The 14,165-nt window shown below is 39.5% G+C and overlaps 1 protein-coding gene across 2 annotated transcripts in view; it reads left to right on the top strand.

Annotated features, from left to right (window-relative positions):
• Nucleotides 1-14,165, top strand: part of HSD17B12 (hydroxysteroid 17-beta dehydrogenase 12) — an 84,455-nt gene that overhangs the window by 45,081 nt on the left and 25,209 nt on the right. For both annotated transcript variants that reach the window (XM_051791740.1, XM_051791741.1), the window contains exons 4-6: nucleotides 6,695-6,805; nucleotides 11,438-11,502; nucleotides 12,489-12,533. In XM_051791740.1, the coding sequence (XP_051647700.1) occupies nucleotides 6,695-6,805; nucleotides 11,438-11,502; nucleotides 12,489-12,533 (221 nt within the window). The remainder of the gene's footprint in view (nucleotides 1-6,694; nucleotides 6,806-11,437; nucleotides 11,503-12,488; nucleotides 12,534-14,165) is intronic.

Genomic DNA, 14,165 nt, shown 5'->3' with positions numbered 1-14,165 from the left:
TCAGCCTCTGCAGCTGTTTTTCACAGGCTGCTTGATTTCGTGTTTTTGGTTAGCTTTGTAATTAGAACAAGCTTGATTTATGAAAGCTTACAATGTTGAGCATAATATTTGGGTGAATGGGCTTATTGATTGATCCTGTGTGTTGCTCAGAATGTTTTTCTGACTTGGTTAGTGTATCTCAGAAATTGTAATATATTTTGATGTAATGGGAGCCAGAGGGGAGCAAATGGAGGCAAGGATTAACAAAGTGTGTTTTCTTTCTGTGTTTTGTAGTAACACTACTGCATATACACATTAAAAAGCTACATGCCCCTGTGGCTCAAGGATTTGTGGACTTTGGCTTGGAAAGCCATCTTCTCCCATGTGGACTTTGAAAGCTGAGAAGTGAGGAACTGACTTGTGTATGTCTGTGTGTATCGAAACTTAAAGTTGTTTAACAGAATAGTAACATTTTTAATAAAGTGTGGCGCTTTTTTTACCCATTCTATACTTCTATGTGATAGGATTTTTTAAAATATTCACTATTTTTAAGGAAGCTGTATCTGTGAGATTACACGTGCAACTACTGCAGTATGTAAGGAATTCCTTGGAAGTCTTACATGTATGCTTGAATGAAAGTAGTGTTTGACCCTAATGTTTGACCAAATGTGCATACACATGTACTTTTAAAAATGTATTGAAACATAGCAAGTACTGGTAAATTGTAGGTAGGGATCTTCTGCTATGTGGAAACAGCATACCATTCCTTTGCAAGAGGTGCAACAGAGCTTCCTTTTAGCTATTCCTTGGGTTACCAGTACTCAGCTTCAGAGTTTTACACCCTTCAAAATGATCAGAAAAGGCTAGCTCTTGTTATACCAACCTGATTTTAACACACTTCTATATGGTGAATATATCACTGTGTAATAACAATCTGCTATCAACAGTCTGAAAGCACTTGGTCCTTCTGGAAAACAGATTCCACTCATCCATGACACTGTGAGTTACTTCTATGAACTCTGAAACTCACAAATTGGATACATTCCCGAAAGGAATGGCTCTCCCTTAAGACCAGCCAAAGACTTTGTAGAGCTATCAGCAGCCACTCCATAGTCTTAAATTCTTCTTTGTCCTTCATAGATACAGTACGAAAAATCGGAGGTTTTCATGTTTTGCTTTCATCTCTCAGTTTCTTACCCTATATTAAAAGGTTACTAACTCTATTTCTGGAGACCGGGTGCTGGATTAGGGTGAGTTTTGCCACTGCAGTGATACTGGAGAGATGGCATCTTTATTTGTGGATGTAGTTGATTCTCCTCACTTAAACAAATTTTTCCTCTTATCTGTGAAGAATGAAGCTGGCATCTCTGCTTTGTTGGCATCTCTGGCCATCCTGAAGCTAAAAACCAAGTGAGACTTCCTTTATGTTTTTGCAAGCCATTGCATTATAGCACATCACTGTGATGGCAATATTTATGTGAGGCTTTGAATGTAAAGTGATGAGGTGCTTGAGTTCTAGCAAGAGTTTTTAATGTACTTTCCCTGATCTTGGTAGAACTGTTTCCAGTACTTGCTTACAATGTGGGCCTTGTATCCTGAACCTCTCTGTTGCAAAGTTGACTGGATTTATTTTGATGTTCTTGGCAAATTCAAGCTGCTGTAGCAAACTGCTTTGAAACAGGTGGTTCAAGAACTAATGTCATTTTATTAGGAATGATGATCTTGTAGTTTTCCTTTTTCGCAGGAGACTTTGTACAACAGACCCCATGAACACTGACACTGTTTTTCTCAGGTAAACTGAACTACTTCTCCTGACCACCAGATTAGTGTGTGTTTGCTGTTACATCAAAGTACACAAGCTTGCTCCTCTGGGGGAACCTTCTTTCAAGCCCAGTTTGTGTGTCTGAAAACTTTCTTAGCATTTTCTTAGCCTGTCAACCAAGATTTCAGTTTAGGGGTTTTGCTGCTTTGAATTATTTGCAAGCTTCCAAAAAAAAAAAAAAAGAAGATTTTTAACCATTTTACAGTTCTTTATTTGTCATTATTTAGGTTGTAGCTTAATGTAGTTTCTAACTTTCCACCTTTTTTTTTTTCGAAATTCCAGCATGATCCTTTTTTTCTGGTGGTCTAGGTAACATGGTGCTACTTTGCATGTGAATCATTTTAGTAGCGAAGGTGTGCCCTACTTTACCTGATAGTTTAGCTTAGCATTTTTCTTACATTGCAAGACACTGGATATGTTTCCTGTAAATCAGACATATCTGGCCTTTGGAATTAATTAAGCTTTTGCTTCACCTTGTGAAGTTTTGTAACTAACCATCTTAGATGAGAACTCAGGTAAGCATGTGTTTTGTCAGCTGTTCCTCAGGATGGTACTGGTGTGCTTGTGCTTTCTGCCGCTTAGTTGTCCTCTCTCTACCTTTCTGTCTTCAGTTCTCTGCTGCCTCTGTTGTGCCTGCTTGCTGAAGTGCATGATTTCCAGCTCCACCAGTCTGTTTTCCTTGAGTATTACTTCTTGCCTTCCCCCTGCTCCCCCAGCAGTTCTGCAGCATCTTTCACTTAGGATCCTGCTGGCTACAAACTACCTTTATTTGGCTTCCAACGTAAGGTAGAAATGGAGATTTCCTCTGGGCCTCCTTAAAGAGCAGATGAAGCCTTTGGTCTCGCATTTGTAAGTAAGCATCTATGTCACAGTTGTATAAGAATAGATGTTCCTTTCTGGTGAACTGTTGATAAATTAAATCATGTATGAATGCATGAATATCGCTTTAATAAATTTCCTGAAATTGGCAATTTAGTTTCTGATTTTAAAATATCAAACTGAGTCTCTAATAAAGTTTGTTTGCACAAGATTCCATGAACATTTGACAGTGTTTGTGTAAAACCTGGAATGACTGTTTAAGTGTCTTTGTGCTTATTTTGAATAAGTTGCACCTTAACCAAGGTTTGAGACACTATTTCCAGTCCTCTTCTGAGGATATTGAAGGTAGTGTGTCCTTCAAGGGATTGTATATGAAAGTGTTTGTACTTCTGATGGTGTGAAGTATGTAGCTAAATAGCATATTTGTTTCCAGACTGTCTCATCCTGTATTGTGCGGGAATGTGTAGAATGGGAACATGCCTGAGGAAGTCAGTAGTCCTTTACCAGCAACGCAAAACCAGGCACTTTTTTCAGTTATTTTTCATTCGCCTTCCAATGTGTATTTTATGTACTTCCTTTGTTTGCATGACGACTGTGTTGGACTGTGCCATGCCTCTGCCTCTGCAGTCTGACTGTGTTCTTGGATTGCTGTCTGGATCTTAGAAAGAACCCAGCCTAATGTTTTCTGCAAAAATTCACTTTGTCTTTTTTTCTTGAACAACATTTATACCATCCTTCTCTGTCACCATTGTGACTGTTGGTTCATTCAGCCTTCCTACGGCTGTGAAAAAGTTTTTGTCAAGGCTTTGTTCATGGACAACAACTTATTTCTCATATGATGGTGTGATGGCAGAAGATCATGTCTGCTTTTACTGATTTACCAGGATACTGTTGTTCACAGTTTGTGTCTTGCTAAATTACCAGAGGTCTTGGCTAAGATCATACAGACCCTGTAAATTAACTTGACATGTGTATGTTTAGGTTAAAACTTATTTGCAGGGTCAATACTGATCTCACTTGAGTGTTTTAGTAAATGAGATGATTAAAACACTGGTGTATCAGAGTTGATAATTGTGAAGGAGATCTGCTGAGTTTCCTTTCCCATTGCATGGGTAGGTGATGACTGACTGCTGCACAACTATTGATAACATGGTGTTGTAATATTCAGTCTCCCACTGAGGAGCATTTGAAGTACCAGTTCCAAAGACAAAACATTAGATTCACTTCTTAAAATATCATCAGGAATGCTGGACATGCTGGCAGGTAATATCAGCTCTCTCAGATCCTCTGGCTATGACTGCAAAAACTGGCTTTCACTCCCTGTGGCTCTCGAGTACCTCATGGTCCTCACACTGAAAGCTCCATTAAGGGGTTTCAGGTTTTCTTTTGGACACCAATAGCCCAGACACTGCTAGATATTCTGGATTAGGACATAGCCTGCTTGCTTCTTCCTCTATTACTCTACATCTCAGAGTTTTTTTGGCAGATAAAACAGGAGTGTGCTCTACTCTCTCTTCTAGCCCATCTGTTTGAGAGCATCTTAAGGATTAAGATCAATGAAATTCCCATTTCCTTTTTTTACACAGAGCAGAGCACACCTGTTCTTCTCTGCACCTTGTGCTCTGACTACTAGACTTCAGTTTACACGGAAGTGACACTCACTCTCTACAACTACCTGAAAGGAGGTTGTAGACAGGTGGGGGTTGGTCTCTTTTCCCAGGCAACCATCAGCAAGACAAGAGGGCATGGTCTTAAGTTGTGCTAGGGGAGGTTTAGGTTAGATATTAGAAAGAATTTCTTTACAGAGAGGGTGATCAGACATTGGAATGGGCTGCTCAGGAAAGTAGTGGATTCTCCATCCCTGGAGATTTTTAAAAAGAGACTGGATGTGGCACTTAGTGCCATGGTCTAGTAACCACAGCAGTAGTGGATCAAGGGTTGGACTTGATGATCTCAGAGGTCCCTTCCAACCCAGCTGATTCTATGATTCTATGACTTAATGCTATTTGCATTGTCATTTTACATGGAACCGTTCTATTCTTTTCTCTGAGGTAGTGGATCATCCCACCTATCACAGGTTCTGGGACAGAGCATGAGGTATGCAGAAGTGATGGAATACCTGAAAGCTGTCTGAAATGGGGAAAGAGGGTTTGGTCAGCAGGTGGCATCTGCTGGGGCAAGACAGCCATGCATGTTTACAGTGAGCAACCTCACAAAGACCTTGTCCTCTGGCCATACCAGTAGGCAGTCTTCTCCTTTCACGTTTTTATACACTGTACTATGCACCCTCTGCCCACAAAGGGTGCTGCAGCTTTTTATAGGTGTATTGCTTGCATCTTAAATGTAATGGCTCTTTGCTAATTTTCTAAAGGCTCGAAGAAGGGTCTTATATGAATAGTAGGGAATTTTTTTCTATTTATAGTATTAGGTCTTCTGATTTTTTTTTTCCTTATGTTGTCCTCTCAGTATCCCTGTAGTGATTTCAAAAGGCTTTGAAGGTAGATTAGTAACAATCCTAAGGAAGAGTGTTTAGTATAAAAAGGACAGTACCAACTGAGCAGATTTGTGAGAGTGGTGTTTGGGTCCTTTAAGCAACTTGCATTTTATGAAGCGTGAGTGGCAGTGAAGACAGCTGGAGATCCCACAAAACAGTTAAACATGTGTGTGACTTGGGCTTTGCCCACCCAGTCCATTTGAATGTATTAGGTGTGCCTCTGATGTTGCCCTTTATTCTCTGTCTTGTAAAAAACCAAATGTGTGTGCTACACATAATAACAACTGTGTTCAAAAATAGACCATTTCTACCCCTCACTCCCCCCCCCCAAATGTTGAACTTGATTTTCTTCTGACGCGATCACAAGACTGCTGCTGCAGTAGGGGCTTAATGCTATTTACGTCGTCATTTGACATAGCAACATCTCTCAGGGGATTTTTAAACAATGCAGCTGTTCAGGAGAGATGAAGAGGTTGAGGATGGGGAGAGGGAAAAGGAGCAGAAATAATTTAATCTGCCATTAGGGATATTGTGGCGGGGAGGGGAGGCAGTCAGCAAACCGGAGAGTTCAGTAGATTCATGATTCTGCATGAATGGACGGCAGGATCATGGGATTTGCAGCTTTCCCTTGAATGGGAAGGAGCATCATGGGAATCGGGCTGCTTCTAACCTTTTTTGTGAATGATTCTTTTCCTTTAACATGGCACTGTTTTTATGAATGGCTCTGGGGGGCAAAGTGCTGTAAAATCCTTCTTGAGCTGCACACAGGTCCCTTAAGGAATGCTAGGGTGGGAGTCAGGTGCAGCAAAACAGAGATGCTGCGATGTTAGCCGACTGTTCTGCTCTTTTGAAGTCTGAGAGGACATTGTACTGGTTTTAATTCAATGTAATTTAGCTTGATTGAAGCAGAGTTGCTTTTTATGTGAAGTATTTTTACTACTTGCTTTCTTCTACTTCAAAATGTAGTTGGCTACACACATTTCTTCTGTTCTATTAAAGCTGGAGATGATAGCATATCAGAAGCATTTTGGAATGATCAAATTTGAAGGTCTGCTCTTGTTCACCCGCGTGTTCCCTTTTCTATATATGTTCAAAAAGCTAAAAGATTGAAAAAATTTTATGGGAACGGAAGTGAGAATGGAAATGGAGGGCAATAAGGAATTGTTTTTTCTTGGTCTCAAGCAACTCATTTGCTATTCAGCTTAAGTTAAGAAAAAGTGGTTTTGTCAAGCTTTACTTAAACACTGTTGTGTACATATGTTTTCAGATTTCTCCATTTTTGTTATTCTGTGCAAAGCTGTATAATTTGCTTTCTTACCATCTTTATTGTCCCTTACAAACAAAATGTGCTGAATCATTTGAGAATTTATATTCTCACCAAAAGGAGCTAATGTCACAAACTTCTTGCACAGATTATGTTACAATTCAAGGAATTCTGTTGCAGAGGTAAAAATGTTCATGTGTAACATTACCTACTTAAAATAATATTTTGTAAAACCTAATAACTGATACAGTCTTAATATTTGAATGATAATTCAACTATTTCAAACTTAAACTTTATAAACTATTTTTTTTTCTAGAGGAGAAGTACAAAGTGGAAACAAAAGTCATTGTGGCAGACTTTGGAGAGAGAGAAGATATTTACAGTAGAATCAAAGCAGGGTTGGAAGGCCTGGAGATTGGTGTTTTAGGTTTGTATGTGATCTTTCTAAATCTTTCATACTGATGTTTTGTCTTGGCCTGCGCAATACGTTTTTCCCATATTGAACTTTATTGAAACTAGTTCACAAAAGCTGTTGTTTGTCTGACTAAAGCTATGTTGCTGTATGCTTGATATGTTTTCTAGCTTGCTGTTGACACAATACGTGATATGGTGCTTGCATGAGTGACTGCTTTCTAGGAATTGTGACACTTATTGAATGTTTTCAATGTGTTACTCTGTGATTGTTAAAGGTCCTTTAGCTTACGACTGCATGCACCATGACTTGAACACTTGAGGTTGTTGAACCTGGAGTAGAGAAGGCTCCAAGAACACCTTATTGTGGCTGTTCAGTACTTAAAGGAGGCTTATAAGAAAGATGGGGACACTTTTTAACAGAGCCTGTTGCAATAAGACAAGGAGTAATGGCTTTAAACTAAGAGAGGGTAGGTTTAGATTAGTTATAAGGAAGAAAAGGTGGTGAAACATTGGAACAGGTTGTCCAAATAGGTGGTGGGTGCCCCATCCCTGGAACACTCAAGGCCAGGTTGCATGGGGCTCTGAGCAACCTGATCTGGTTGAAGATGTCAGAGGGATTGAACTGGATGACCAACTGGGTTGACTAGATGGACCAACTTGGATTGGTCCTTCCAACCCAAACTATTCTACGATTCTATGACCTAATGCCATCGTAGAACCTAAGCGAGCTTCAGATACTTAGCTTAGGAGATATTCAACTTCAGAGTAGAGCCCTGTGGGAGAACTGTTAATTTTTAATTATAGAGCTGTTGAAATTTAATCATTACAGTATAACATCAAGTAACTGTCTCCTGCTTCAAAAGTTTTAAGTGTATTCTGATCATGTCGATAAATTGCGGTTCTTTCTCAATTTAGTGTGCCTCAGTGTGGTTTGTTGTATAGCAGGGACGTAGGTGGTGTGGGAGTCCTTGAAAAGGCAAGATGATCCCTCCAGTTACTTTGTCAAATGTAGAACTATGATGTCAAAAAGATGTTTTATCACAAGCTAAGAAGAATTTAAACATAACGGCAGTTTACCTGAATCTTTTTTGAACAGTGGGGTAAAGGCAGTTGCTTATCAGGTTACTGTTTTTTCCCTTGGAAGCACATGTACCTGTGCATATCCTGTATTTCTGTGGTTACTCAGTATAGATGAGAACCTGTGATGGTTAAACACGTGAAAAGTCACATGGCTCAGACATCTACTAGTGTATGTCATCTGATAAAATATTCCTCACCTCAAAACTCATTTTACTAACCCGAAGTGCAGTAATTGGAACTAGAACTGTGGGGTATTTTAAGCATATTTCAAAACAATACTATATGAACTTTGTTGCTAATAGGTGAATTTTGTTGTACAATAATGTTCAAGAAAATAGTGTATATAAAAATGCAATTAAAAAATTACGTTAAAGGGTAAAGCCCAGAATGTTCTCTACTTCTTCTGGCAGATTTGAGTACATACAACTCAGGATATCCAGTATTTAATTGCTGTAAAAATTCAAAACCATTGGAGTAACTTCTACTGCCAAGGATGTGTTCTGTGTAAAGAGTAGTTGTGAGAAAGCTGTGAATGCCTTGTTTCTTGTTTCTGAAGGAAATAAGTTCCAAAAAAACTTTGAAGAGTGAAATTAATGTATGTTCTAATCTGTTCTGTCAAAATCCACTCAGGGAATGTAAGGCTTGCAAGCTGCCTGTCATGAAGCAATTGCTGCGAATAGTAGATCATTTAAATGTCTCAAAACACCAGCAAACCTTTTACTGTGTGAGGTACATATCCACACTGGAAAGGTTTTTATTATTTCTTAGGCTGTGATAAGGTTATGGTGATGTACAAAATCATGACAATCTGACTTTGTATAGTCTTGCATAAAGTGGGCACTAAAGCAGTATGTGTCTCAAATTCTTTGTAAGCTTATTACAGGAAAACAAGCACGTTCCTCAAGCAGAGCCTGGTTCTTGCTGTTATTTGCGTGAGCACCTTGACTAAAACCGTGGTAAAAATAGCAACTAAATGCTTTAGAGTTGCGTATTCTCTAGTTGAGTTCCTCCACTTTTTTTCTTGCAGCTGCTGTCAGTGCAGGTTTACAAAAACCTGTCTTCTAATTAATCACTAGCAGATCTTGTGCTCAAGATGACCAAATTACATGATACTTAGGTCTTTTCTATTCCCCAGATACAGCTCTATTAATAGAAACCACTGGCCAATGTAATTTATAAACACAGGTGATGGCTACTCCAGAAAGACAGTGTCTTAATTTTCTTATGACAATTAATTTCATGCTTTAGCGCCTTGTACTTTAAATTCTGTAGTATATGTTGCAACCCAGAATATAGCTTTTGTTGAGCTGCGTTTTTCATGGGCGTCTGAGGGAAAACATGGGTTTAAGTGAGAACAGCCATAAGGGATGAGTTCTCAGATTCCAGCATATTTTCTTCTTTCAGGTCTCATCTGGAACTGTAGGTATGAGAAGCGTTGGTAGCACAGTTGTCAGTGATTGGTGCTGATTATTTTTTAACCTTGTGCTTGGAGACAAAGGAGTCTCCAAACGTACTGCTCAAGAACAAGCTTCTAATTATGTAGTTGCACAGAGTCCAACTAAAGTACTTACAGATTGAAATCCTTGTAAACTTCTTATTTGGAAGCTTCTTCTCACCCACGTATGAAGGCTAAAAGAGTTTGCATAATGTTTTGCTGTGTGTTCAAAACAGCGTCTGTCAGTGACTTCGAACATGTGCTAGCTACAGCAATATGTTAAACAAGCAGAGGTGGGAAATCTTCCTTTTGCCATTCTTAAATAGCTGTGATTCTTGAAAGGAGTTTGAGCTGGACAGTATCTTACGCTATGGTTATCCGTTTTTTTTTCTAGTTACAATATGGTGGTACAAACCCAAAACGGATTTCTTAATGGTCTGTTACAAACTTGTAGCAGAGATGATTGCTGAAAGTATAGGCGTGTATCTGGGACTCAATCTGCAGTAAGGGGTGTGAATTTTTTATTGTGACTCTCTGGAGCATGAATCATGTAAATATTCTATATTTGGAGAGAATTACCGAGGTTAGTCCCATAACCCTGCCACAATTCATAGCCAAAATCCCTTCCAGAGAGATGGACTGAAAAATAGTTTGTTTTAGGATGAAAAGAAGTAAAAAAATTTGGTCCACTCTGGCAATAACAAGACTGGATCTTCTTCCTTTTCAAAACTTCTCACTCCTAAATGTGGGAAATGTCTGCTGGGAATTTGCCAACTCTCTGTTTCCCTCAATTCCTCATCTCAATTTTTAAAGGTTATCTAAAAGTTAAAAATTCGAAGCACACAACATGACTAACGAACCATAAATATACTATAAATGGACTAAAAGAGCTGTCACTTGAGGGAATCTCCGAATGAAGTTGGTGCACTTGGCCAGAGTCTCTCCTGCTTGTTTCTTGCACATCCTGCAAGTCCCTATTGATACTTAAATTTCTTTTAGGCTGCGACAGCTTTGGGCACGGGTGTAGGGGCTCTTTTATTTTTTTAAAAAGGCATCAGTGCCTTTTGAGGACGTTTTTTGTCCCAGTGCAGACTCCTGCCTGGAGGTGTACAGTGCTGTTGAGCATACATAGACTTTGGGATTCTCTGGGTTGTAAGATACTATATAAATGTAAAATGTTGCCACAGCAACCACATGTCACGCGATTCACTTGCGTAAGATAAACAACAGATACTTAGGAAGCGGAGATCCCATTTGGTTGCTGCTTTTTGTCTCCATATCAATGTGCTTTATGGAGTTGGAGGCTGCAGAGCAGTACTGTTTTCGAACAGAAGTAGAATTTTCCCCCTGTTTGGGTTGGGATTTAAGAGCGGGTTTTGGTTTCATGTCCAAGAATAAAACCGTGCCAGTCTGAAGTACTGTAAAAAAACCTCCGAGGTTTAAGTAATTCGTACCTTCTCGGTGAATTCTAAACGCTGCCGACGGGGAAAGATTTCGCAGGTGTTGGGGGTGACGGGGAGCACGGTTTCCTGCGGTGAATCTCCGTGTTACGAGGCAGCGGGAGCGGAGCGTGTCCCCCACGTCAGGCGGCGGATCCCCCCGATCCCGCCGCGGGCAGCGCGGGCAGCGCCCGTCCCGCTCCCGGGCTCCTGCTGCCACCTCCCGCCCGGACCGCGCACTGCGCCGGCCGCTCCCCTCCGCACCCTCTCCTCGGCGGGAGGGAGGGCTTGTGTGTCTCTTATTTCACTTCATATGTGTATTTATAGAAAAAGATGGGAAACAATTTCACCTACTGTCCTGCCTGGCGCTGGGAGCTGCTCTCTGGCTCGACACCCCGCAGAGTCCCCTATGCCCCCGCACATGTGTGCTGGCGTTTCTGGCAGGGAAGCAGCCTATGGGAAGCAGCGGAGTGTGAGGTGCTAAACATGTCATCTTTTAAACAACTGGAGCATTAACATTTAAAATGACCTGCCGATGTGCTCCCGAATTCCACTGGTGTGTGTACAAGTATGTTTACAGTTAAGGAAACGTAGGAATAGAATGTCTTAAATGCAAAATTTTCAGAGTATTGTTTGAAATTTATCATTAATTGGTGGCATCCAAGTGATCTAATTCATGCTTTTATTTCAGTTAACAATGTGGGAATGTCGTATTCTTACCCTGAATATTTTATTGATGTTCCAGAGCTGGATAAGGTAAGTGCTTTTGTGGTACCTTCTACTGTTGTACTATGATAAGCAGATATGGCAAAAGTATTTAGGTTTGGTAAAGGGACCCACATAACAAGGTTTTTTGATTAGAATTAAATGTTCAAAGAGCTTTGAGATTTACATAAGCAGCATAACACAACTCAGATGATGGCAGTCTTATTTTTTGGTGGTGTTCTTTACATATTCTTCCCTGCTGCTTCATTTCTATTTCAGACAGGTGCTCTGAATTCAGACTATCTGAATTCTGCTCCTGTCCGTGGTCTCATCTGACTTTCTCATGAGCTCCTTTAACCTGTGGGGGGGGTTCTTAGGTGACTGAAGGGAAAAGAGGAAAGCAACTTCATGGATGGAAGCTGCATATTCCATATCGGTTAGGAAACTTAAATATGACCGTTTTAGGCAGTTCATAATGTAGGGACAATATTGGTTGTATTGGACACACTGAAAACTGTGTTTATGAACAATTTCACTGATGCATGATTTTGTTTCCAAAACACCCATAGATCACTGTGTCCACTGTGGTTTTGTATCTTCTGCTTAATCACCTTCAAATAAGCTTCATAATGTTTAGGAAAAAAAAAAAGAAATCCCTGTTTTAAACTTGATGAATCAACTTTACGTCACTAAAACACTGCTATGAAATGGTGAAGAGCAAAATATAGTAGTTCATTTCTGAACATATCTAAATATAAGAATTTATTGAAGTTTATAAGTGTTGCAAATAGGGTTAGGAAATACAGTGTCAATGTGATACATGTTCTTTATTAGTCTGAATCCCTGATCAGAGATGAAACTTGACCAAGAGCAATTCACAGACTTTGCTTTGAAAGCCTATCACTGTTCCTGGTACTTAAGCAGGAAGGCAGGGGATAAGGGTGAATAATTTATCCCAGCACTTAAACCGAGAGGGTGTATAAATACTGATCAAATAACTTAAAATGAGCAAACCCTAAAACTTTGCTTTCTTGCAGACAATCGACAAAATGGTCAACATTAACATCATGTCTGTTTGTAAGGTAAGTGCCGTTACCTACACTTGTTCTTGATATCCTAATTCAAAACCAGAAAACAGATTCAGTTGTTTGAGGGAATTACTTTCACCTGTTAGACCACAGGTTTACTTTTCATCTTGGAGAAACCCAGAGGTTGTTAGTGTCATATCGGACTGTGTGGAATATAATTTGTGGCAAAGATGCCTATTAGCTGTTTGGAAGAGCAAGGTATGTACACAAAATAGCACTTAATGCTTCTTCACGATTGTTCCTCTAGCCCTTCTTGTAAATCGTTCATTCTTCTCCCCTTCCATCTTTTTCTTGGGGTGGGCAGCCCTTATCTCTGCATACATAAGATTTTTGTGCACTGTAGTGAGAAAGCACTTAAATATTTTCTGCGGGATATGTGAGCAAGAAGGAAAACCAAACTCACAGAAGCATGCATTTTTACTTTAGAAGTTACCTTCCTTTTTGATATTTTAACTGATTATTGAGAAGAAATCAACCTGACTTCAGGCTAAAACATATGGCTGTTTTCCTGTTTTTGATATGAGGCCCATTCAAAAATGAGATTTTCAAATCAAAGCTTAAAAGGGATGGAGGGAATAGCAGCTGCTTACATGACACAGGGAATTGCTTAGTGTATTACCAGTGAGTGCTGATGAAACTCCTTGTGACTATTCACTGCTAAACCTTCTTATGCATAACAAAACTTGTATCTCCATTAGATGAGGGTTAGCCTTTTGCCTCCAAGCTAAAATATTTGATGTTTCAAAGCTGGCTTGAAAGATTTTACTTTCTTGCAGCTCTTCTGATTAGGTCAAGTACTGAATTCATCTAGTACTGTGCTTCTGGGGAGTCTAAACTCCAAGTGTTTTGTTTCTCTGTAAGGGGACACAGCACCTCTTAAAACAAGGTTTTAATAAGATGCTCACACTTTATTAAAACATAGGCAAACAGTGAAAATGCAGCTCTTGCATGATTGAATTTGTAATGTCAGCTTGCTGCTGTGAACTCCTACTTTTCTGTGTGTTTTAACATCTTAAAACTACTTGTTGTAAAATGAGTCTTCAGAAACCTTTCACTTTGAAAATGACTGTGAGCCTGACAAGTACAGATTTTTTAGTTGATTGAGAAGAATTGTGGCCCATGGTGTCTTGTTGCACCCTGTGAGATTTCATTAGAGAAGTCAGTTATTAATGGGCACCTTTGAAAGTTTTTTCTTACAGAAGTAATTTAGTGGACTTTTTTTTAGGTTAACAGAGCTGCATCAGGTGTACACCTGAAGAAGTTTTGTCATTCATAGACCTCTTGGAGATCAGTGTAATCAGAAGAATGCCTCTGCTAAGGTGTGAGATCTGTGCTGTGCCAGCAGAGGGAGTGCACTATTCAGTGATAAAAGAATTTAGGGTGTCAGTCTTCATGGGAGCATTTTATTAGAGAAGTTACAGATGAACTAATTTAATATATGTTTCTGAAGATAGTGGAGTAGAGTAATAGTTTAACTCAGTATACACCTAAAGTTCCAGAGATGCCGCCAGACTATATTGTTTTCCACAGTAAACTAATGCTGGTTTATGGTTTCAGTTATCATGTTTATGGTCGGTGTTGGTCAACAACTTAACAAAATTGTCATACAGTTTCTTGTAAAATTTG

Source organism: Manacus candei, unplaced genomic scaffold (assembly GCF_025592945.1).
Source record: "Manacus candei isolate 608988 ecotype Guabito, Panama unplaced genomic scaffold, ASM2559294v1 h1tg000033l, whole genome shotgun sequence".
Lineage (NCBI taxonomy): Eukaryota > Metazoa > Chordata > Aves > Passeriformes > Pipridae > Manacus > Manacus candei.
The sequence above is the reverse complement of the archived record's forward strand: the minus strand, read 5'-3'. Positions and strand labels throughout refer to the sequence as shown.